This window comes from Apteryx rowi, unplaced genomic scaffold (assembly GCF_003343035.1).
Source record: "Apteryx rowi isolate R43461 unplaced genomic scaffold, aptRow1 scaffold_626, whole genome shotgun sequence".
NCBI classification, from domain to species: domain Eukaryota; kingdom Metazoa; phylum Chordata; class Aves; order Apterygiformes; family Apterygidae; genus Apteryx; species Apteryx rowi.
In genome coordinates this window covers 144,948-166,644 of record NW_020450901.1, presented here as the reverse complement: position 1 = coordinate 166,644, position 21,697 = coordinate 144,948, and the positions used below count along the sequence as shown (strand labels likewise).

Genomic DNA, 21,697 nt, shown 5'->3' with positions numbered 1-21,697 from the left:
CGAAACAATTTCGCCCAGGTTTTCCTGCCCTGTAGCTGTCTGATTTAGGACCTGCTGAAGCATGGTGACATAAGCAAGTGGGGTGTGTGTGTGTGTGTGTGTGTGTGTGCGTGCACGCGCGCGTGTAAGACCATGGGCAAGCAGCACCCTCCCCTACGAGTAGAGCGGCCAGTCCTAGTCATTGCACCGTCATTCCTGGTGCAGGCTTTGCCTTTCAGGTGGACGGTCATGTTTAAAGCAGAAAAGCTTTGAGGAATGAGTCAGGCCTGAGCCAGAGCAGGCACTCCTGAGCCTCAGGCTTTCCATGCAGCTCACATAGTGTTAAGGACTCTGTGCATCTCTTCACATGCTAAAGCTTGCAGTCAGCTCCCTGGGGAGACGGAGGGGAAGAATTTTACTGGCAAAGCTATGTTTCCTTAAAAGGAGGAGTATGTGCAGTAAACTGATCAATTTTTAAAAAAATGTTGATTGTCATAATGGGGGTCGTGCTGATGTACGGTTGTTTTGTAAGTGTCCTTACCTTTGGGTTAGCCTCCAGGTAATTATACAGCACGTTAACTGATATGGTCAGGTCACCATTATTGAAGGGGTAAGATCTATTCCATCCTTGTGCTCCAAATTTGCGCCTTTCAGCCACCACCGCGTGGAAGTAACAGAGTGCAAACAAGATGCATTTGAACTCGATTTCTCTGCTGCACATCTCCAAAGTGTCCTGCAGTGGAATAAAACTGAGTGTGAGTTTGCATGCAAGAGTGAATGTCACGTTGTCCATCTGTCTATTAAAGAAAATTAACAGGTGATGGCAAAGCAGAACTGAAGGTCATTTATTAAAAAAATGCATAAAATTCTGTTTTTAAAGAGTTGGTGGTTATTTTCTGTGCTCACTTGTTTATAGTAAATTAGGAATGTGCATGCACTTATAGCTCTGACCCTAGAGGCTGGTTGTTCAGGGCACCAAGCAGTAGTGTCTTTAGCTTCAACTCTGTGACAGATACTAGCAATGCAGGAGGAGGTCCCCATTTTAGCAATCCTCCGAAAGTTCTGCTTATCCCTGAAAGCACATCACGGCAAATTGGTGTGCTTAGCCTGTCCAGGAGAACTACTGGCGCTGCATGCGCTGGCTTACGGCATAGCAGCTGCCATCTGTAATAGCGACCCAAGAGAAAGTCAGTCAAAACAGAACTCCGCAGACAGTGCAGATTAGAAGCACTGATACAAAAATGCATGAAAAGAAACAAATTCTGTAACACAGCAAGTGCACCAGCTGATAAAAGCCAAAGCTGTCTGGTGCTGTCTGGCTACCTGTGTAAAGAGGTCCAGCGCTTTGTGCAGGTTGGCGTGCATGCCCGTTGGTGGCTCATTGGTGATTTTAATAGCATTTTCCAGCAGTCCCTGAGGAATGATGTGTGCTTCTGGGCTGGGGGCTGGCTCAGCACTCATAAAGACCCTGTAATCTGCGTGGCTGCCAGTGCTGTATCGCTCGACCTTTTTATCCAGCGTGCTCAGCCACCTTGCAACCAGGTGGATATTCTGCAACAGAAAAATTCACTGTATATTTTGCTTCTAAGTTTTAATCTCAGTCCACCATATTCCTCCTTAATTTTTGGTGTGGCCTGCTGTGATAGCAGGTGTGGCGCTATTTTATGTTGCTCAGGCTGGTGATTCCACATTAATCGTTGTTTTGTTAGCATGGTATGTGGTATACAAAAAAAATTATGCTTTTGGTGAGCTATTCAAAAAGAAAGGCTCAAGCTCAATTAAAGCTTACCGTCCGAAAGCCTAGTCAGTCTCTGCCTGCCTGGATTCTTTTGCACTGAGATTAATGGATGTTTAGGGCCAGAAATAATTGTGCAGTCTAACCACAAGAATAGCATCAGCCATAATTTCTGTTTGAATGGAGTTTCTCTGTCTCGCTCCTCTCTCCTTCCCTTCCTCCCCCTGCCCAAGACTCCAAGTCGGAGTTATTAAAGACGGAGGGACCCTGTATTCTCCGGGGCCGCCGTCACGGCTGTCAGCGAGACAGCCTGGGGGGGTAGCTGCCCTTCTCCAGCCATCCAGGCGTATCCTGAAAGAGACGCCGTGCGGTCTTAACGCCGTTTCACGCCAGCCGGATCCTGCTGCTCTCCCAGCCTCTCTCTGGCCCCGAGGTCCCTTCCCAGGGCGCCCAGCTCCCCAATAAGCAAGGATGAGGCTGGATGCTCCGTGCAGGCCGGGAAGGGGGGAGGCAGCAGCTGCTGACACTCCCCGTGTACCAGCCATCACAAATAACACGTTAATGAGAACGGACCGCTCGGGGCGGAGAGGCGGAGATATGGGAGGATTCGTGGATGCTGCAGGTCTGTACACAGCCGGACTTAGCTGGGCGCTGCACGACGGCCGCGAACGGAGCTGAAACCCCGGGGCGCACTGGGGGCTGTCATGATGCAGCAGCCGTCAGATACCTGCAGAATGACCCAGTGCCCTTGCACAGAGGCCACATCCAGGGCGTTTTCTGCCACGATCTCTTGGCCTTGCCCCAGCGACACATTATGGATTTTCCCATTGTCGATGGTGAAGTTCAGCTTTCTTCCTGGGAAGGGGAGAAGAAAAGCCATGGTATAAGATGCCTTTTTTATTAGTAGTAATATGAAAAATGGGGTTGTACAGCTCCTGTTTTCGCTGATGAAACAAACAACAAAAAAGGCTTTATGAATTGAGATCTAATGACGCTGGTCTGAGAAAGGGGGGAAATACCAATTTACCTAGGGCTTCCACATCTTTCAGCGGGTCAACCCCAGGAGAGAGAATGAAGAATATTGCGGTGGATGGACTGCTCTCTTCGTATGACTTAGAAAACTCAACGCTTCTTCCTTCCACAAACTTACTTCCCATCTTCTCTTCCACAAAGTTTCTAAGGAGAAATAACATTATACACGTTAGCTAGGAACAAATGCATCCAGCTGATCATTGACTTGGCCAGGAAGGCCCCTGTGAGCAGGAATTTTCACTAGGAAGGCTGACGCTGCCTGCGGGGGATCGTTGAAGGGAGATTTTCTTCACGCGGGCTGCGTTCGGAGCTGCGGGACGGTTCCTGCGGGGAGGCTACGGGGCCGGGCCGTGGGTCACCGCACCTGATGGCGTAGGTCATCCTGTCCGGCCGCATGCACCGCAGCATGCACAGCTTCTGCAGGGCCGTTTTGTTCTTCCATTCCTTCGGGAACACTTCCTTCTCGGGCGCCTCGGACTCCACAAATTTTTTCCATCGCTTTGCCGAACCCTCGATGTCGCTGTCCAAGTTCTTGAACTCGTCCATTTCCGAGAGGACCTTCAGAGCCGGCAGAAAAGGACTAAATCACCCACCAGGCTCTGCTGACTCTCGGGCACCCCGGCACTGCCGGGGGGCATTTCGCTGCTGCCGCTGCCGCTGTGAGCACGCCACCGTGGTGTTTGCCACCAAACCAGCGCGAGCGGCTGCTCTGGGCACGTCCGCTTCACAGCAGCGAAGCCTCCTCCGGCAGCCCGGCGAGCAGCAGCAGCGCTCGGCGCGGGGCAGAGCTGCAGTGCCGCGGGCTCCCGGGGCTGCGGGTGGTCGGCGTCCCACCAGCATCCTCCGGGCACCGGGACACCCTGGGGCTGGGGGAGAGCGTCGGCGCGGCTGAGCGCCGGCCAGGTGGTCGGGAGCCAAGCGGGGACCGAGACAGGCGCCTGTGGGATGGCCTCCAACCACGAGAAAATGGGCTTTGCCGTCGGCATCACCTTTTCAGGCTAGAAAAGCCCCTTTCCTGGTTTATTCCTCATACCTCCTCCATGTGCAAAACGCGGAGGACGGTGCTGGCGAAAATCTAGGTGACCAGCTGCCCTGACACCTCCGGAGCCGCGCGTTTCACACCGGGCGTCTGGGCAGGGATCATCCCCTTCCTGCTCTTGCCGTCCCTCCGGCAGCACCGTGGGAAACTCGCAGCCTGACCAACCTTGATGCCGCCCCAGCCCTGGGGCTGCAGGAAATCCACGGGGGACACCACGCCAGCCTTGAACGGGAAGCGCAGGAGGAAGTCCAGCTCCACCGGGTTCACCTCCTTCTTCATCGTCAGCACCTGCCGAGTCCAAACGCCGGCAGGGAGGCACACGGGACCGTCCCCTCCGGCGCCCGTGGGGACCCTGCCGGCCCCGAGGGCGAGCGCTGGGACGGAGGAGCAGCCTGCTGGGGCCGTGCTGCGGGGGGGGGGGGGTCCGCGGACGGGGAGCTACCGCGTGCCCCTTAGTGACACGGAAATATGAGACCGTCGTGTATAAAATAACAGAAATTCACAGCAGCAGCCCCAGACGTCCGTCCGCATTACCTGGAAGGCAACCTGGGCCAGGAAGATGAGTTTGTCCCTCTCGAAGAGCCCCCGCGCCGTGTACATGAAGACCGAGTAGGTGATCTCGTCCGTCAGGTTGATCACCCGCTGCTTGACGTTGTTGGCTGGAGCCGTGCACTGGATCGCTTTCTCGAAGACCGCGTCGAAGGCCTGTGCAAGGAGCCGGAGGCGGCAGCTCAGCACCTGCGGTTCTGAGCGCTTCACCAAAGCCTGAATGCAGAAACGCCGAAAGACCTGCCCTGCCCCATAAAATCAATCAGCTCCTGGTTTCGTGCTTGCCTTTAGTGAGAACTGGTAGATGGGGTTGATTTTGTTGAGGTCGCTCAGGATGAAGTACAGCAGCGATGCTCTTTCTGCTGCTGGCCTGTAGTTTTCTCTCGCGACGTTTATTTGCACTTCGGTGACTTTAGCTGCTTTCACCTCAAGACACACACACCGGGGGGGGGAAGGGGGGCATGTTATCACGGCATCTTTGCACATGCTGAAACAGCCCCTAACCTCCCGTTACTGCCCCCAAAAGCCCTGAGCACCCCGAGCACGGTCCGGGAGAGCACTCCCGGTGCCTGCGGCGCTGCAGCACAGAGCCGTGGGGCAGCTTCCTTACTTTTTCCTCAATTTCCATGGCCGTGCGCTTCGTTATTTCCAGGTTCTCCACCAACGCCGTGTCTCCCAGGAAATCCCCCGATGCAGCAGACAGCCGGGCAAGCAGAGAATCCTCCAGCTCCTTCAGATTGATCTTAAATTCATTCTGGCTTTTTGTGAGATTTGCCTATAATGCACGAGAGAGACATGAGTCATTCGAGAGCCTGCAAGGTAAAACTTCTGGCGTCAACCGCAGTGATTTATGCCGCGAGCTCCCTAATGAACAGCAGGCAATAAACTGTGGAGCAGCAGCAGTCTTGCTGGCTTTATCTTCTTTGCTATTAATATAAATCCTCCCTTTATAAACACAGCACTAGACAACACAATAATGCATTTATCGGCTGAGCTATGGGTCACTGAAAAACAACAAAAATGTTTCATAATGTCATCAAAGCGCCGGTGCAAGAAGAGGCTTGGAGCCCTTCCAGGCAGGCGCCGTCACCCGCAGGGCGAAGCGGCGAGCGCTGGCCTGTGCCAGCCCTGGGCTCCGCGGAGCAAGCGCCGGCCTGATGCCCGGCCGTAAAAGYGCCCGCCGCAGGCGGCAGGGTCAGATTGGGGCTCGCTCAGCTTTCCGGGGACAAACCCTCCCCGYGGAGGCGCTGCGGCCGGGTCGGTACCTTCAGGCTCTCCAGGTCCGGCCGCTCCTTGGCCACCACGGCCGCCAGCAGCTGGTCCTCCAGCCCGTCTCTGGTCACCAGGAAGTTGATCAAAGTGCACTGAGCCTGCATCTCGGGCTTGTAGTGGGGGTTGAAGCATTTGGTGTGCAGAATCAGGCGGAAGCGCGGGTGGTACGCCACCTCCTTGTCGCCTATCTTAATGTATCTGCGTAGTTAATTAGACAAATTAATTCCTCTAAGTGTCAGATCATTYGGCAGTAGCTCATCACAGACAGCGCCCCGCGTCCCGCATCCTGCATTCGGGATGCTTGTGGACGCGAGGCAGCCGGATTCGGGGCACGGCCGCAGGAGAAGGGACGGCCGAGCCGCAGCTCCTCCGGCCTCGCCGGCTGGCCAGGCCCCAGGGCTCCCAGTCCCGCGGGGTCTCCGGACCCGGGATGCGGTGGGAGCGGGGCTGGGAGCGCCAGCAGGAGCAGGGAACAGCCCCGGCCCCGTGGCTGAGGTTGCTTCTGGTCTGCCAAGGAAAAATCCTCCCTGTCGATTGTGCTTTATCCTACAGCCGCGCCAGGGAACGCGCGCAGCTTCAGTCGCTAAAGGAACTGGGCCAGAACGGTCCGAAAGCTCGGATCGACTAGACGTGTCCCCGCGCGGGAAACACCGCGAGAAAAGCGGGGGGACGCGGCCGGGGCTGGCGCGAGAACGGGGGGCAGGACCGGCCCCAGCTGCTGCTGTGTGAAGGTGGAAACCGGCGCTTGAGGGGCGCAGCGAGGGCTGGGGGGGGGGGGGGGGACGCCGGCGCGCGCTCACCGTCCCTTCTTGATGGTGTTCCTGCCCAGCAGGTGGTCCAGCACCTGCTCCACGGTCTCGCCGATGTTCTCGATGAGCAGCGTGTGCCCTTCGGAGACGGCCTGCTCGACGGCGTCCAGGTAGCTGCGGCGGGAGGAGAAGGGAGGCGAGGGCTTGGGTGCGGGGGCGCATTGGGGCGTCCCGGCCCCGGCAAGGCGGGGAAGGGAAGGGGAAGGGGAGGCCAACCCACTTGCTCTGTCCCAGCCGGATGGCCTTCAGCTCCTCCCCGTATTTGCTCTTGATCCACTTGATGCCCTGGAGCTGGGCGTCCACGACGAGGGGCCAGCGCWCGGTGTTGCAGAGGATGGTGGCGTTCTCAGCGGACGCGCGGTCGCCGGGCAGCCCCTGGTTGCTCCAGGCGGCCGCCTCGGCGTCGTCGGTGAGCAGGCGCAGYGGGTCCAGCCCCGGGGTGATGGGGACGGGCACCTGCCGCGGAGGGGACGCCGGGGTGGAGGAGCCGTCGGGAGGGTCCCCGCGGCCCCCCGCCTCTCCGGCCGCCGCCGCCGCCGCTCACCTTCAGCCCGCCGAGGAAGGGGATCCAGTGCTTGTCCATCAGCTCGGCCCGGTACCTCTTGGTGAAGTAGCCGACGTAGGACACGAAGGCGGCGGTCAGCAGCACGTCCCCGCACAGCGTTTTCTCCTGTGCCTGGAAGGTCTCCACGGACTCGGCCCAGCGGACGTTTTCAGAGGCAAGTCCCCCGACGAGCCTGGGGGTGTTGGAGGACGCGGTGCTGCTGCCGGTCCCGGCGCCCCGGCCGGCAGCTCGGCGCTGCCCCGTCTCCCCCGCTGGGGCTGCCTCTCTCACGCGTTCTGGCCCAATTCTACTTTGTGAATATTTTTAATTTGGAGGGCAGGGGGGTGTCTGGTTTTTGCATGGATCTTCGTGTCCTCCGAAGCACCTTCCCATCGCTAGGCAATCYGAGGCAACAGCCGATGATCTCAGCTGGTTTCCGCCCCTGGCAGCCCTAGCGCTGCTGGAGCCAATATTTGCACGATACCTGTTTGCTAACGTGATGACTCTGTTCGTGGCATCAGCCTCTTGCTGACATTTGATTTTTTCAGCTGTAGCTTTCTCAAATTCCRCAGTGAGAGTTGCCAAATTGGCATTCAGATCCTTTAAAAGACAACACATTTACAGTTACCTCCTACACATACAAAATGCGATTGCAGTAAGTTTGCAAGCCTGGAGAAAGCTTTGCAGACACTAATGAGTCTGCAGGCCCTGGTGTGAAGATGCAGCTCTTCCACTYGGGCTCCAGGCTACGCAAACGATAAGAATCTTTCTAATTCGTTTTTGGCTTCTTGCTGTGACCCAGAACTGCATCGTCTGAGGCTGCTCTGCAGCCGCGGTGGACGCCGGCCAACGCAAACAGCTGCTGGCTCCCGCAGCAGGCTCTGGCTGGGGACGGCCCGGGAGGGAGCACACACTTACTGCAATTTTGTTCTTAATACGAGCGAGTTTGTCTTGCGCCTCTGCCAGCTCCGCGTTAGCCTCCTCTAGCGCCTGCCTCTTGGGCGCGACGTCGCAGTAGACCTCRTAGAAGCGAACGATGTTCAGGCACCAGGAGCACAGACCTGCCGCGGCTGTCGACTTCGACCGTATAGACTCGGGGTCAAAATTGAGGTCTGACTGATAGGGCCTGGAAAGGGAGAACACACGCCACTGCATCCCCCAGTGCCCGGTCCCGCTCCCCAGGGGGCTCGGAGCGCTCGTGGGCAATATACTTCATACATGCAATACTTAACTCTTTCTGCAGCAACCTGGCGACTTAAAAGCAAGAGTGGCGTTATCCTCCCTCTGCTTTTGCCGACGCCTCCGTGGTGGCACCGCGCTCGGGGGAAGACCCCGCCTGGGAGGAACCGGCCGTTTACTCACTTAAAGGCTTTGAGGCACGCTTCGGGGATGTGCTCCTTGTCGAACTTCTTTAAGGCGTCCAGGAAGGTGTCCACTTTTCCCATCATGATTTTTGCTGCCTTCCAGCTTTTATCCTTCGGTATCCTCCCCCCTGGCGCTGTCAGGATCATCACGGCTGCCGTGACATTCACCACCGCTTGCGGGGGGGACCCGAAGGACTTCAGCTCCGTCAGGTTGTTCTGGGAAGGGACGAGAGGGTCGTTCTGCGCCGCTGGGGACSCTGCACCCGACGCCCCCCAAGACCCCCCGCGTCTTCCACCTTGTTGAGGGTGTTGAGGGCCTCCTGGGCGGCGACGAGCGCGGGCTCCGCTTTCGCCAGGTCGGTCTCGCAGGCGCGCTGCTTCTCCGCCACGTTCTGGGGGGGCGGCATGGGGAGGGACGGCGGTGAGCGTCGGCGCGGGGCACGGCTCCTGCCCTCCCGCTGCTCCCACCCGCCGCGGCAGAGTCGCTCCGGGCGGGCAGCGCGGCCGGAGCAGCCGCCCCGGGAGCGGCGGGCGCTGCCTACCGTGTTGATGACCTGGACCTTCAGCTCCTCCTCGTCAGCGATGGCTTTCTCCTTGCTGACTTTCTCCGTTTCGACGCCCACCACGTGGATCAGTTTATCCGCGTCCTCGTTCTTCTGCTTCAGCTCTGCCTCCTGGATCGCCAGTTTGGCCTTCAGGTCGTCGACCTGAACAGCAGGAGACACGGGAGCAGGTGGGACGAGCAGAGCTGAAACACCGCCGCAATCCTTCCCCGCCTGCCCACCCCCAGCCCAAGCTGGCGAGCTCTTGGTGGGGCAAAGCTCGCACCTGGGAYGCCGTGCTCCGCAGCTTCATCAGGCCGTTCTCCAGCCGGTCGATCTTTGCAGTGAGTTCTTGCCTTTTTTTGGACAGCAGATTTTGGTAAAGCTTTATCTGCTCCAGAAAGGTTTTCGGCGTGGTGTAATTATAGCGTCTCTCCGTGGCCAGGTAGGTCTTGGACATCTCATTAACGCTCGTGTGGACGAAGGACATGAACTGGCTGATGGAGACCTTGACCTCTGGCTGCGTTGGGAACACAAACCGCTCTGTGGCTGAACACCGAGGCAGCGCAAATATTAAATGCAAAACCCGAGCTTTCATGTAACGTTAGTTACACATTTAACTGTAGAAGCTGGAAGGCAAGGCACCGCTTTTATATTAAATAGCACAACTCATCAGTGGGAAACGTAGGTTATCACAACGCTAACAGCGTTAGTTCTCGCRCCTTCCTTTGGTTTCCCGCAGACTCTAATCTTCCAGGTGAACCTGTGCTGCACCAGAGAGCTTTTGTTTTTTAAGCATTTGATGTTTTCGGGCTGTTATTTGCATTGTTTTAAGGACAAAAGAGAACGTAGAAGACAGATTCCTCCTGCATGCACTGCCTGAGGCCGCAGTCTTTTCCTTGATCCCGGAGGCAGCTGTGGGCTCACCCAGGTCCCCCGGCTGCACCGACTCGCCCCAGGTCCCCGTCCCCGCGCTCGCTGCACCGATGGCACCGGCTCACCCCAGCTCCCCATAGCTCCCCATCCCCGTCCCTACACTCGCTGCAGCGAGGTGAGATGCAGAAGTGCTGGACACTTCCCAGGGTGCCGGTTTCCCCATTGCTGCCAGCTCCTCGGGCACCGGTGCGGTGCACGAGCCCTGCAGGCGCACGGTGCAGTGCAGTGTGCCCCGCATGCCCGGCTCGCCAGCCCACGCGCCTGCCCATGCCCGCGGCCGCTCACCTCGATGCCCTCCGTCTCCTCCAGGAACCTGCTGCTGACGGAGACGAGCGCGTCCTCCGGCCACTCGTGGAACCAGTCGATGGCGGTGCAGCTCACCACGGCCGGGAACTTCCTGGCGCGCACCCGCAGCGTGGAGCCCACGGGCGAGAAGCAGAGGATCACCTGCGCCGGAGCACGCAGGAGGGTCGCGCGGGGTCCGCGTCTCCCCCTCCGTGAAGATCCAGGATGCACCTCCTGCCCATCGCACCCCCTCCGCGGCGCCCGGAGAGGCTCTGCGCTTGCACGCTCCAGCAGCACCCTGCTTTTCCCGGCGGTGCTGGACCCCCCCCCCCTTGGCAGCTGCAGCCGGAGCCACGGTGCCGCGCCGGCGTCTTCGTGGCAGGGCTGTTTGCGCACCCAACCTCTGCTTCGAGGGAGGACAACACGGGGTGTCAACAGCTGCAGCCCCGAAGCAGGCGGCACTGAGCTGGCCGGGGACCCTTCGAAAACGTTTTTCAGTCGGACTCATTACCACAATGTTGTGTGCGCTGTTTGCAAATAGATTTTGGATTAAGCGAGTCAGAAGCACTTACAAAACACCCCTTTTGGGTGAGCCCCTACCTTTAACTGTCGCCTGACTTTTTCTATAAATAGTTTCCAGCAGTTTTCCCTGGAGTCTTGCAATCCAAGGAACTTCACTTGTGGCCTCATGGAATTCATAATGTTTTCCAGATCATCATCCTGGAAAAGCCCCGGTATCTCTCCAGACGCCAGGAAGTCGTTGATGAGGACCAGGAATGGTTCTTCGGCGACCTGGGAGTCGGTCATGAGGAAGACGGTGGGGATGTTCTTCACGGCGGCCTTGATGTACTGGGAGGCGAGGTCCAGCTGGGCAGGAGAGAAACCACCAAAACCGGCTCCTCTCAGCCCGAGCAGCTCTCCGAAGGGGCTGGGCTGGCTCAGTTGGCAGGGGAAATATCTCATAACGAGAGAGGCAGAGCGGGGACAGGCAGGGCCGGGCTGGCGTCTCCCTTTTCTTTGCCGGGTGATGCTGCACATGAGACCACGGCAAAACTCCCTGGCAAAGATGCTGGTGCTCCCGCACGGACCTGCCCTCACGAAGGGGATGGGCTGGGCACAGGCTGCTCCTGCCCGTCCCCGAGCTGGAGAAGCCCTGCTCGGGGGTGTTTGGGGAGCCCTGGTGCAGATGGCACGGTACGTAAGCACCGAGGGACTAGAGGAGGGCACAGAGCCTTCGTGCCCACCTCGGACCCGGGGCTCGCTGTGCAGAGCGCGAGCAGGAGGCTTTTGGCTCCACTTACATGGTTTGCACAAGCCTCCGTGCAAGCAGGCTGAGCTGCCCCGGGAGACCGAGGGGAAAAGCTGCTCTAACCTTAAGATCTGGAACGCCGTATCCCTTCCTCAGTGTAATCTGAAACACGTCCAGAGCGCTAATATAAGCTGCCAGCCGGGAAAGACTTTGCTTCCCACTGCCTCCGACTCCCACCAGCAGCGCGTTCCCTCGGGGAGACTCTAAGATCCGACTAATTCTGCAAATATGAGACACGGCGTCTTCAAACAGCACCTAAAGAAAACGAGAGGGAAGGGTTTAGCATTTCACAGCAGGAAAAGCCGTGGACACCCCTGAGGCTGCAAAGCTGAGCGAGGCGGCGTTGCAAAGTCCATCTGTCCACGCGGTGCGAACGCTGCCCGGCCGCGGACCGGCTCGCGGGGCCTCACCAGGTTCATCACCGCATTGACCTCGTTGTAGCTGTCCAGGGCCTCCCCCAGCAGCTTGTTCAGAGATGGCCAGTTCGGCACCGGCAGGTACTTGGGCTCCCCGACGCCCTGGGCGAAGTGGCAGTAGATGTTGGGCTTGGCGAACACCTGGTCTTCCCTGAGGTCCTGGGGAGAGGTGAAGAGAGCTGGCGCGGCAATCCCTGGCCCTGCGCACCCCAAAACACAGCCCTTGGGGCCACAGCGCGCTCTCATTTACCGGCACAACTTACATTGAAGAATTTTTTGCAGGTGGCGGCCAGAATGCGTCCGAAGCTTTCCTGGTCCTTATCGTCAAYGAGCTTGTCCCCGTACACCCGCCCAGCTTCGTGCAGCCAGAGGCGCACCAAGTCCAGGGGACCGCGGAGGCACTCGGGGGTGGAGAACAGCAGCCCCTGGCAAACACACAAACCTGTCGGTCCTCGGGGGGGTTTTCCCACCGCTACTTGGAGCTGAGTTAAAGCGCTGGCTTTGGGAAAAGGTCCCGGTGCATCTCAAGGAGCTGGTAYGCTGCAAGGACGTGGCACAAAGGAAAGAAAGGCACAGGTGCGTTTTAAAGGAAATCCCCCCTGCCGGTACCTGGAAAATGTTGGAGAGGTCGCGGAGGTTGAAGAGGTAGTGGAACTTGATGGCGGTCGGCAGGAAGGTGGAGGTGACCTTCTGGTGCAGGGCTGCTCGCGGGAGACAGGGGGTGAGCGGGCAGGCGGGTGGTGGAGACTGCCGCGCTCAGCGCGGGGTCCCTGCGCCTTGCTCTGCCCCGTTTCCCTCTGAACTTGGGCGGACTGAACTGAACCTGAAATATTAGTTTGACCATTCCCAGGTGCAGCGGACTGCAATTTGAATATAAATCAGAGAAAGGGAGGAATGGGGGTTTCCTCTGCGCAGCGCGGTGACCTGAGGTGCTGCACGGAGCTTCCTGGGGCGGTGACGGTTCGGCACGGCTTTGGTTTGCACCGTGCTGGCCGGGGTCCTGCGCAGCGCGTGCGGGTGCCGAAAGCCGCCGTTCGCTGCCTTTCCGCCCCCCCCCACGCGTGACGAGGGCTCACCCAGGGCGGCCGCGATCAGCTGGGCCTGCAGCTTCCGGACGGCCGGCGGCATCTTGCGCTGAGCCAGGTGCTGGGCGAGGATGGTGCTGTAAATGGTCAGGAGCGCTTCTTGCCCGGGAAAGCTCACCGCAAAGACGCAGAAGTGTCGCTGCAGCAAAGAGCCCRCGCTCAGCCGCCCGGCGCGCGGGAGCCGTTTGCCGGAGCCGGCGGCACGGCGCTGCCCGGCTCCCCGGCGCCTCGTCCCCGCGTACCTGCAGCCGCGAGTCGATGGTGAAGGACCCAGCGGTGGGGTTCATGCAAGCCACGTACTGGCAGTTGTGAATGTCCTTCAGGGTCAGCTTGTTCCTGTCGTACCTGCGCCGGGCGAAGGGACAGGCTGTCCACGGGCCGCGTCCCCCCCGGACAGGCTTTGCCCTCAGCATGGGTTGGGGGGGGACGCCCCATGTCCCGGGTGCTTGGAGGAGCCTGGTGCTGCTGCTCCGGGTGCTGCTCGTGGCACCAGGAGCATCCTGTCCCCACGGCCCGTAACACTTGCTGCAGCCGATGGGACTTGTCGGGCTCTTCCTCCCTCCAAGGAAAGCCCTGTGTCGTCTGCACCGCGCTCCGTGGTGCCCCCACAGGCTGCTCTGCCCGGAGCAGAAATCCCCCTCGCCAGGGCTTCCCCGGCCAAGCCTCGGTGCCGGAGCCAGGGCTGTTTGCTTTGGACTGATCCGCATGTTTGGGAACCGCGAGGAGAGTTTCCCCGTTTCAGTGCCAAAGCCTTTCCCAGCAGCTCCTGGAAGGAGTCATCTGGAGCGAAAGGGGAGGATTCCTGCAGCCCGGACCTGCTGTTCCCGGCAGCGGGACGCAGAGCTGGTGCTTTTCCGCAGGAGGCAGCACGGGCAGGGACACGGCCCCGGTGCTGCGGGGACAGGAGAGGCACCAGCGTCCGCGTGCCAGGACACGTCGCTCTGCCCGCGCTCACGGCAGCGGCAACGCCACCGCGCCAGGGCAGGAGCGCGGCGCAGACCGTGGCCGCGGGATGGGCTCCATGCCGATGCACCCAGATCGGGGACCGGCCCCGCCGTGCGTACCAAGCTGGGGTTTGGGGGGACGCGGCCCCGCACCGGGGATGGTGCCGCCGCCACCGCGCACCTACCAGTGCCCGTGGTCCATGTGCTGCCGGATGAGCGTGTGCGGGRCCACGGTGCCGTACTTGTCCACCTCCGGCATGTTCATGTCGTCAATGAAGTAGACGAGCCGCCGGGTGCCGGGGGGGCCGTAGTTCCTCCCCGACTTCTTCTCCAGGGGCTTCTCGAGAATGGCTGCAGCGGAAGAGAGCGGGTGGAGCGGAGGGAAGCGCCGCGGCGCGGGGCCCGGCAGCGCAGCCCGGCCGCCGGCTCCGGCCAGCCCTTACCCTGCAGCATGGCCGAGGTGGTGTAGAAGTTGAAGGGCACGGACTGCACCAGGTGCTCGTCCGTGCTGAGCGCCTCCAGCTTGTCCCCCATCATGACCGACTTCCCCGTCCCCGTGTTCCCCACCAGCATCACCGGCCACTGCTTCTCCATCAGCAGGTCCATGAAGTAGCGGATCCGGACGGTCTCGGTCGTGTGCACCATGGAAGCCTAGGGGAGATTTTGGTGTCAAATCTGACAGTCTGAGGGCGCAGCAGGATGGGGGTGTGGGTGGAGGTAGCATCCGTCATTAGAGCAGCTGGCGACATGTCTGAAGCCTGGTCTAGTTTTGCAACTCTACCAGTTGGTCTAATGAAAGATATTATCTCTGCCTACAAATCTGGTCCCTCTCTAACACAAAAGGTCTCAGATGCCAGGTTACTCGAAAGGCTTTCCAACCAAAGATAGGAGCTGTCAGAGAACCATGTTATTAAAACAAAACAAAACAACTCCTGAAACTTTCTTCCCATGTCTCTGTTTAGCCAACACATAGACAGGCACTTTCCCCTTCCCTTGACATCTTCAGTACAAGCCCCCCCTTCCCAGAATGGCATTTGAAAAGACATGTGCAAATAATATTCTAAAGTGTGTCTTGCATTCAGGCAATAATTATAATTGGCTCATGAGAATCTGTGAAGCCACATGTTCATCTGAAATTAAAATAAGAAGAGCTGCAACTTGCAGCTCTCACTGAGCTTGTGTCAAAGTAAATCAAAACCACAAACAGCCGTGGGGTTTGCCTGATGCCATCGGTCCGCACGCTGCGCAGTGGCAGACGCATCCTGAGTGTCTGCCCCGTTCCAGATACCTGTCCTTGCCCGTAGCTGCTTGGGGGAAGAACATTTGTTAATGAAAAAATTAAAAAAATGTAAATAAAGACAGCTTGTGGGAAATACCTGTAAAGGGACTTCCGGATCGAGTTCAAATTTTGGCACCTTTTCAGTCCAGAGCATGAATTTCTTAGTTTCTGGGTCGATGTAATAGTCGAAAATCGTCCCCTGAGAGGGGAACTTGACGGTTTTGAACTCGTTCACCCACCACTTGCTGAACTCCACGCGGTAATCCACAAGCTAGAGGGGGCGGAAGGGCCGGAGTGTGGGCGCGCGGCCGGACGCGTGGTCCCGGCGGGTCCACGGGGCGCCCGGGCGGCGGGACCCACCTGGTCGTGGAACGTGGCCCCCCCGAAGGCCCAGGCGCAGGCGAACACGAAGTAGAGCTCGTAGAGCTCCCGCGGGGAGTCCGGCGGCGCGTGCTCCGGCGTCAGCAGGCACTCCAGCAGGTACAGCGTCGTCTGGATCGCCGTGATCTCGGGCACCGGCGTGATCTTTTTGAAGCCGGACTTGAGCTTGTCGAGGCACGTGGGCAGGTACTTATCGAACAGAATCATCAAATTGGCCTTCTCGGACTGCACCGTCCTCTTCTCGATCCAGCTGGTGACGACGCTGCCAAGGGGACGGAGGGGGCCACAGGTCAGGATGCCAGCGGATGCTCGCCCCGGTCCCGGTCCCAGTCCTGGTCCTGGTCCCGGTCCCGGTCCCGGCACGGCGCGGCGCGGACTCACGGGTTCCATCCCAGGTCGGCGGGGTTGATGTAGAGGATTCCCGCGCGGGACACGGTCGCTGGCGTGGCGGTGCGCAGGTGGCTGATCTCGAAGAGCAGCCGCATGGTGGGGTTGAGGGGGATGCGCTCGTTGCTGGCCAAGGTGAGGACCTGGGGGGGGGGGAATGTGGCACGTCGGGGCGCTGCGGGCTCGGGGACGCCCGTCGGGGTGGCCGACCTCGGCGTGGGAGCCAGCCCAGCTCCGCGGGGTGGGACGGCACCAACCTTGTTGTCATCCATGACCGTGTTCAGGGATTCAATCCACATGGGGTCGATATCTCCGTCGAGGATGATCCACTTGGGCCCCTTATGGGTGATGTTGGCCAGGTCGCGCATCATGGAGGAGAACAGACCTGCCCCGTGCAGAGACGTGTTTTTTCCCTTTCCATCCCTTTCCGCCCACGGCGCGTTCGTCAGGAGGAAYGCATGGCGCTGTGCTTCCCCTAAGCACATTTGCCCTCCCTTCTCTTCCCCTCCTCACGCTCTATTAAAAAGCCACAAGGAAAGGTCTTTTCCGCCATGGCATCAAAGATGCAGTGTTTACAGAAATGCATTTCATGAAAACATTTGCTTATGCGCCAGCCACTTGCTGGAGCTCTTTATGTGCCGATTCCTGCTCRGTATGACCGACCTTTCGTGTGGCTGCGTGCCCAAGCTGGGGTGTCTCACCGTCCTTCCACTCGCGCGTCGACGGGTGAATAATCCCAAACAGCTCGTCGCAGGTTACAGCTTTCGGGTCCAGATCCACAGCGACCGGCCTCTGCTTCATGGTCTGGTAAGTCTTGTTGAGGGTCTTCAGCACCTGCAGGGGTGGCAGGACAGCGCTGCTGAGCCGCTGGTCCCGCGAGGACATTTGCAGCCGGACAGTGTGGCCCCGCTCCCGCCGGCCCCTGGCATCCAGGCCCGGAGAGCTGCCGGGGATGCTCCAGTGGACCCAGTTCCCGGCCGGCTTGTGGGTGCGCGGTGAGTCCGGGAGCCCCGTGCCGGCGTCACCGGTGTCACTGGCTCCATTCCTCACCCACAGCGAGGTCGCCTGCCCCGGGCACCGGCACGACCTGCAGAGCAGCACGGGGACGCCCCAAACCTGCCGCCACCCCGCCGCACCGATGCCGCCGGGTTACGGGGCTCGACACCGGCCCTACCTGGGACTTGCCGCAGCCAGCGTTGCCGATGACGAACACTGAGTGCCTGACTTGCAGCAGCTCCTCCAGCTGCACCACCTTCAGCACGAAGCTCTCCTCCGCCTGCAGCTTCAGCTCCAGCATGGACTGCTTGATGACCTGCCGGGGAGAGCGGGCGCTGAGCAGGCAGGAGACAGCCGCCACGGCCTCGGTGGGGACAGCAGCGGTGAACTGTGCCGAACAGACCAGCCTCCAGGCAGCTGCCTCTGCCCCAGCCTTGCTCTTGGTCCAAGTATCTCCACCCCAGCTTCTCCCACGCTGATCAGAGCCGCATGGTACGAGAAGACCCAAGAGTCCTGCCCGCGCTCGCACCTTCTCAAAGTTGAGGTCCCGCTTCCTGGGGACATCCAGAGCTGGGAAAAGGTCTCCAATCAGCCCCATGAACATGGGCAAGTCGTCCGTCACGATCTTGGGGATGTTAAAGTCCCGTAAAGCTCTCATCAGGACTTGGTCCTCAGCGCGGCCGGGGTCCCCTCTCTTCAAGGAGCCTGCTACCACCAGCACGGACTTGATGGCCCGCAAACCCCAGTCGTAATGGTCCTGGCAAACAGGCAGCAAAATATTAGAGTTTCATTTTGGTGAAAGAGAACTGTTTTAAACAAAAATGTGGAAGAATATCCCCACTATTGCCCCAAACCCAGGTTGTCAACACTGTGCCCAGCAGACTCATCTTAAAGTGAGCTTATTTACAAGGCAAACCCTATTCAGCTAAGAGATGAATGGCAGTCTGTCTTGTTTCCTGGGAAGCACATTTTTATTTGCTTGTAAATCACTTATGCTGGGATGAATAACATCTGGATGCTCTCATCTTAATAGGCTATATTCTGTTCTATTTTTGAATGCCTTTATTTCTTCCAGAAGGCAGAAATATGCCATATGATATACCAGCATGGGGGTGGAATTTGTCCAGCCATAGACCCTGAGCTATGCAGAATGCAAGCCAACATGTTACTACCAGCTGAGAGGTTTTTAAACTATCTATCAAGTTCTAAATTCAGATTAACTCTTTCATCTTAAAGAACCATGGAATAGTGTTAAATTACCTGTTTAGACAGTAGCTCTTTGCACAGCGTATACAGAGTAATAAACTTTCTTGCTAGAAGCTTAGCATCAATAAAACCTTCTGCAACAAGCATGATTTCACAGATAAGTTCAAAATCTGGGACGACCATGGCACAGGGTCTGGAGAAGAGCAGTGAAGGGTTAGCAGGGCCTGTGCACATTCACCCGTGTGCCCCCTCACCCTCCTGCAGCCGGGTAAGAATCTGCATTTGGATTTTCAGTACGAATCCTTCAGTACTCCTATTAGCATCAGACAATGATTTAGGCTGGATGGGATCTCTGGAGGTGTCCTGCATGGAGCAACCTCCTGCTCCAAGTGGGCTGCATTTCAAAGCCAGATCAGGTCGCTCTGAGCCTTTTCCAGTTGAGCTTTGAGTTCCTCCAAGGACAGAGATCCCACAGCCTCCCCAGGCAACCCCTTCCAGTGTTTGACCACCTCTGTGGGGAATATTTTTTCCTTATTCTCAGCTGGATTTTTCTTTTGCTGCAGCTTGTTCCAGGTGTCTCTGGTCCTTTCACAGGGCACCGCCAAGGAAAGCCTGGCTCGGACCTCTCTGCAAACCCCCATTAGGCAGTTGAGGACGTCAATGAGATGCCCGGAGCGTCCTCGTCTCCAGGCGGAGCAGAAGCTCCCCCAGCCTCTGGCTGTCCCAGCGGCTTTGAGCACGACTGTCTCTGGGATGTCAAGGTGTTTCTTACGCCAGGGCTGCCGGTACACACGAATATCCACATTTGCATGAGCAAAGGCTTAGTTCATGTTATGGGACGCAGCACACGGGTGTTACAACAGGAGTAAAATACTGTAAAGATTGCTAGTTAAACGGTGACTCATCTGCTTACGGGTACCTGAACAGAGCTTTTAAATTCTCAGGCAGTTCTGTCCGTCCCGCGTAGCCAGGATTCATCGTGATGAACAGCCCGACCGACGGGATCAGAGCTATCATCTCCCCAAGAAAACTGAATTTCTTCTTTTTGGCACGAATTGCATCTTGAACGCACTTCACCTGGGCAGGCGAGCAGAGGCGTTAGGGTGGCCAGCCCCGCAGTGCGCCGCTCCGCGGGCCCCTTGGCTCAGCTGCCCAAACCCGCGGCACCGGGGCTGCACGCGCCGGAGGAGGAGGAGGAGGTCACAGGGATGGGAGGCAGCCGGGGCTGCGGTGCTGCCTCCGCGCTTGCCGTGACCTGCTGCCCTTAAACGTGCCCAAACCCTCCGTATTGCTGCACCTCCCCTCCACGTCCCTCCTAACGCGACAGAGGGATTAATAGCTGCAAACAGACGCTCTGAAGGTTGGGTTTTAGCCTGAAACAGCACCTGGCATTCAGTACGTGGATCAGGGCAGTCGGAGTGGGAAGTCTGACGGGCAGGACTATATCCCTGGCTTGACATGCAGAATAGCGGTCTGCTTGGAAAACCCCTACCTGCACGGCAATGACGGACAACACCTCCACCGAGATGCGGTTGAATTCGTCGAAGCAGCCCCAGGCGCCGGTCTGAGCGAGCCCTTTGTAGATATTGCTGCAGGACTGCGGAGAGAAGCACGGGGGACGCTGTAGACACACGGGGGCTGCGAGATGGGACTTTGCTAGAAAAGCTCTTGCTTTTAGGCTTTTCCCAGAGGGGGAGCTGGGTGGCGTTAGGGCCACCCCAGACATGCATGGGGAAGGTGGCTCACCGGGAGCCGCGGCGTGGGAYGGCGCCGGGAGCCGCGGCTGCACCCGGACACAGCGAGCGCCGGTCCCTCGCCGGCAGGCAGCCAGGCAGGGGCAACAGCCCACCCGCCCGGCGCGGTTTAGGACACCAGCTTCCAGGTCCAAATTTGGGCACGCAGCCCAACGTGGGAGCGGGGGCAGACCGCAGCGGTTTGCAGCTTGCACTCCCGGGCTCTACCGTGTAGTCCATCTGCTCGGAGCAGTTGAAGACGTAAACCATCATGCCCACGGCGCGGCCCAGGTCCTTGGTGGTCTCCGTTTTCCCGGTGCCGGCGGGGCCGGCGGGGGCCCCCCCCATGACGAGGTGCAGGGACTGCGTCAGGGTGATGTAGCACCTGCGGGCGCGGGGCCGGGCTCAGCGGGTGCCGGCGGGGATCCGCGCCGGCCCCGGCGTCGGGAGCGGGAGCCGAGCCCTACCGGTCGGTCAGCGGGGTGATGACCAGGCGCGGGGTGTTGCCCAGGTACTCGTAGGAGTACTGCAGCTGGGCGTCGCAGATGTTGGCGTAGCAGTGCTTCCGCTCCTCGTCCCAGCGGTGCCGCAGCTGCGACTGCCACGTGAACGCCTGCGAGCTCTCCACCTGCGGAGCGAGGCGCTGCGGAGCCGGCGGGGACCCCGCTGCCTCCTGCCCGCCCGCCTGCCCGCGGGACCCCGGCGGGCACCACGCTCCCGAAAACGCATCGGGGTTGTTTGCAGCTTCTTCGCGTGCGGGAAGCATGCGGACGGGTCAAAATGCAGCGCCTGGCGCCAGCTCCCCCCGAGCGGGGCAGGAACCAGGGAAGCTGCTTCTTCACCTGGCTTTGCCTTGGTCTTAAAAACATGTTTTTTCACAATCCCATCACAGGCAGCTTTAGGTAGTGAACCACAGATCTTGTAACTCCTACCTTTGCAAGGATCATTTTGGCCACAACGTCCCTGGCATGTACATCTATGGTGCAGATTGTCATGATCTTCATTCTGTCTCCTGCAGTTAAGTTTCCAAGGAGCAGTGAAATCAGTGCATTCAGCTGATTAATCTGAAGAAGGAAAGAAATGATTAACACAGAAAAACGACTTTACACTTTGCCTAGCTTTCTGTGAACCACCCCCAGACCGAGTCTGATAAGAGCAGAGAGGGGCCTGCAGCATGGCTGCAAGTCAGAACTGCGGGAGGCAAACCTGCTTTTTGTTATAATCTTTAATTGCATTTTCATATCCTTCCTCCAGTCTTGAAAATGCAATGCCAACTTCTGTAGTCCACCAGATCTGGGTGCATGTCAGAGCAATCTGCAAGAAATCGCATGGAGAAAACGTGGCTGAGGTCTGGTGCCTACGGCTCCCCGTTCTCTGTGCTCCTCCGTCTCTCAGACTGCAGACAGGTAACCTAAATTTCATGGTGGTTATTTACTAATTCTGCTCTTAGCCAGAATTTTAAAGGGATCAGACTTTAGCGGTTCAGCATTAATGGGCAGCATCTGGTTTCCCATGCCCCGAGGCGCAGTGCAGCCTGCACAGGCTGCACAGGTTTGCCGAGCCCACCGTCCCCGGCGGCGCCGTACCTGCGCCGGGTAGTCGAACACCCATTGCTCCCGCGGTTTCTCCTCGTAGGTCACCACCGCCTCGGGGATGAGGTGCYGGAGCGTGGAGCACATCCTCTCCAGCACGCGGTTTAGCCAGACCTCCACCTAGGGACAGTCAACCCAGAGAACTTAGCGTTTTACAGCAGTTTTCTGCTCTGGTTGTGGATGCTCTAGCTTTTCCCTGCGTTAAGTAAAATGCTGCGTGAAAGACCTCGGCGCACGGCCCCACAGTGCACTTCAAATTGCACTTTATAGCATATGGTCTGAG

The 21,697-nt window shown here is 58.7% G+C and overlaps 1 protein-coding gene across 1 annotated transcript in view; it reads right to left on the bottom strand.

The window, feature by feature from the left end:
• DNAH17 (dynein axonemal heavy chain 17) overlaps window positions 1-21,697 on the bottom strand; it is a 39,958-nt gene that overhangs the window by 5,316 nt on the left and 12,945 nt on the right. The window contains 44 exon segments of the mRNA XM_026084134.1: window positions 521-712; window positions 1,303-1,530; window positions 2,442-2,569; window positions 2,742-2,890; window positions 3,111-3,304; window positions 3,951-4,073; window positions 4,320-4,490; window positions 4,620-4,760; window positions 4,945-5,109; window positions 5,600-5,804; window positions 6,407-6,529; window positions 6,636-6,871; window positions 6,960-7,152; window positions 7,444-7,559; window positions 7,878-8,085; window positions 8,322-8,539; window positions 8,620-8,715; window positions 8,866-9,030; window positions 9,152-9,385; window positions 10,087-10,248; window positions 10,687-10,953; window positions 11,459-11,650; window positions 11,806-11,970; window positions 12,075-12,236; window positions 12,421-12,512; window positions 12,888-13,035; window positions 13,139-13,241; window positions 14,026-14,191; window positions 14,284-14,491; window positions 15,217-15,390; window positions 15,480-15,762; window positions 15,882-16,030; window positions 16,145-16,272; window positions 16,589-16,721; window positions 17,062-17,199; window positions 17,413-17,640; window positions 18,144-18,282; window positions 19,009-19,166; window positions 19,582-19,686; window positions 20,051-20,207; window positions 20,290-20,450; window positions 20,755-20,886; window positions 21,029-21,136; window positions 21,409-21,534. Of these exon segments, the coding sequence (XP_025939919.1) occupies window positions 521-712; window positions 1,303-1,530; window positions 2,442-2,569; window positions 2,742-2,890; window positions 3,111-3,304; window positions 3,951-4,073; window positions 4,320-4,490; window positions 4,620-4,760; window positions 4,945-5,109; window positions 5,600-5,804; window positions 6,407-6,529; window positions 6,636-6,871; window positions 6,960-7,152; window positions 7,444-7,559; window positions 7,878-8,085; window positions 8,322-8,539; window positions 8,620-8,715; window positions 8,866-9,030; window positions 9,152-9,385; window positions 10,087-10,248; window positions 10,687-10,953; window positions 11,459-11,650; window positions 11,806-11,970; window positions 12,075-12,236; window positions 12,421-12,512; window positions 12,888-13,035; window positions 13,139-13,241; window positions 14,026-14,191; window positions 14,284-14,491; window positions 15,217-15,390; window positions 15,480-15,762; window positions 15,882-16,030; window positions 16,145-16,272; window positions 16,589-16,721; window positions 17,062-17,199; window positions 17,413-17,640; window positions 18,144-18,282; window positions 19,009-19,166; window positions 19,582-19,686; window positions 20,051-20,207; window positions 20,290-20,450; window positions 20,755-20,886; window positions 21,029-21,136; window positions 21,409-21,534 (7,269 nt within the window).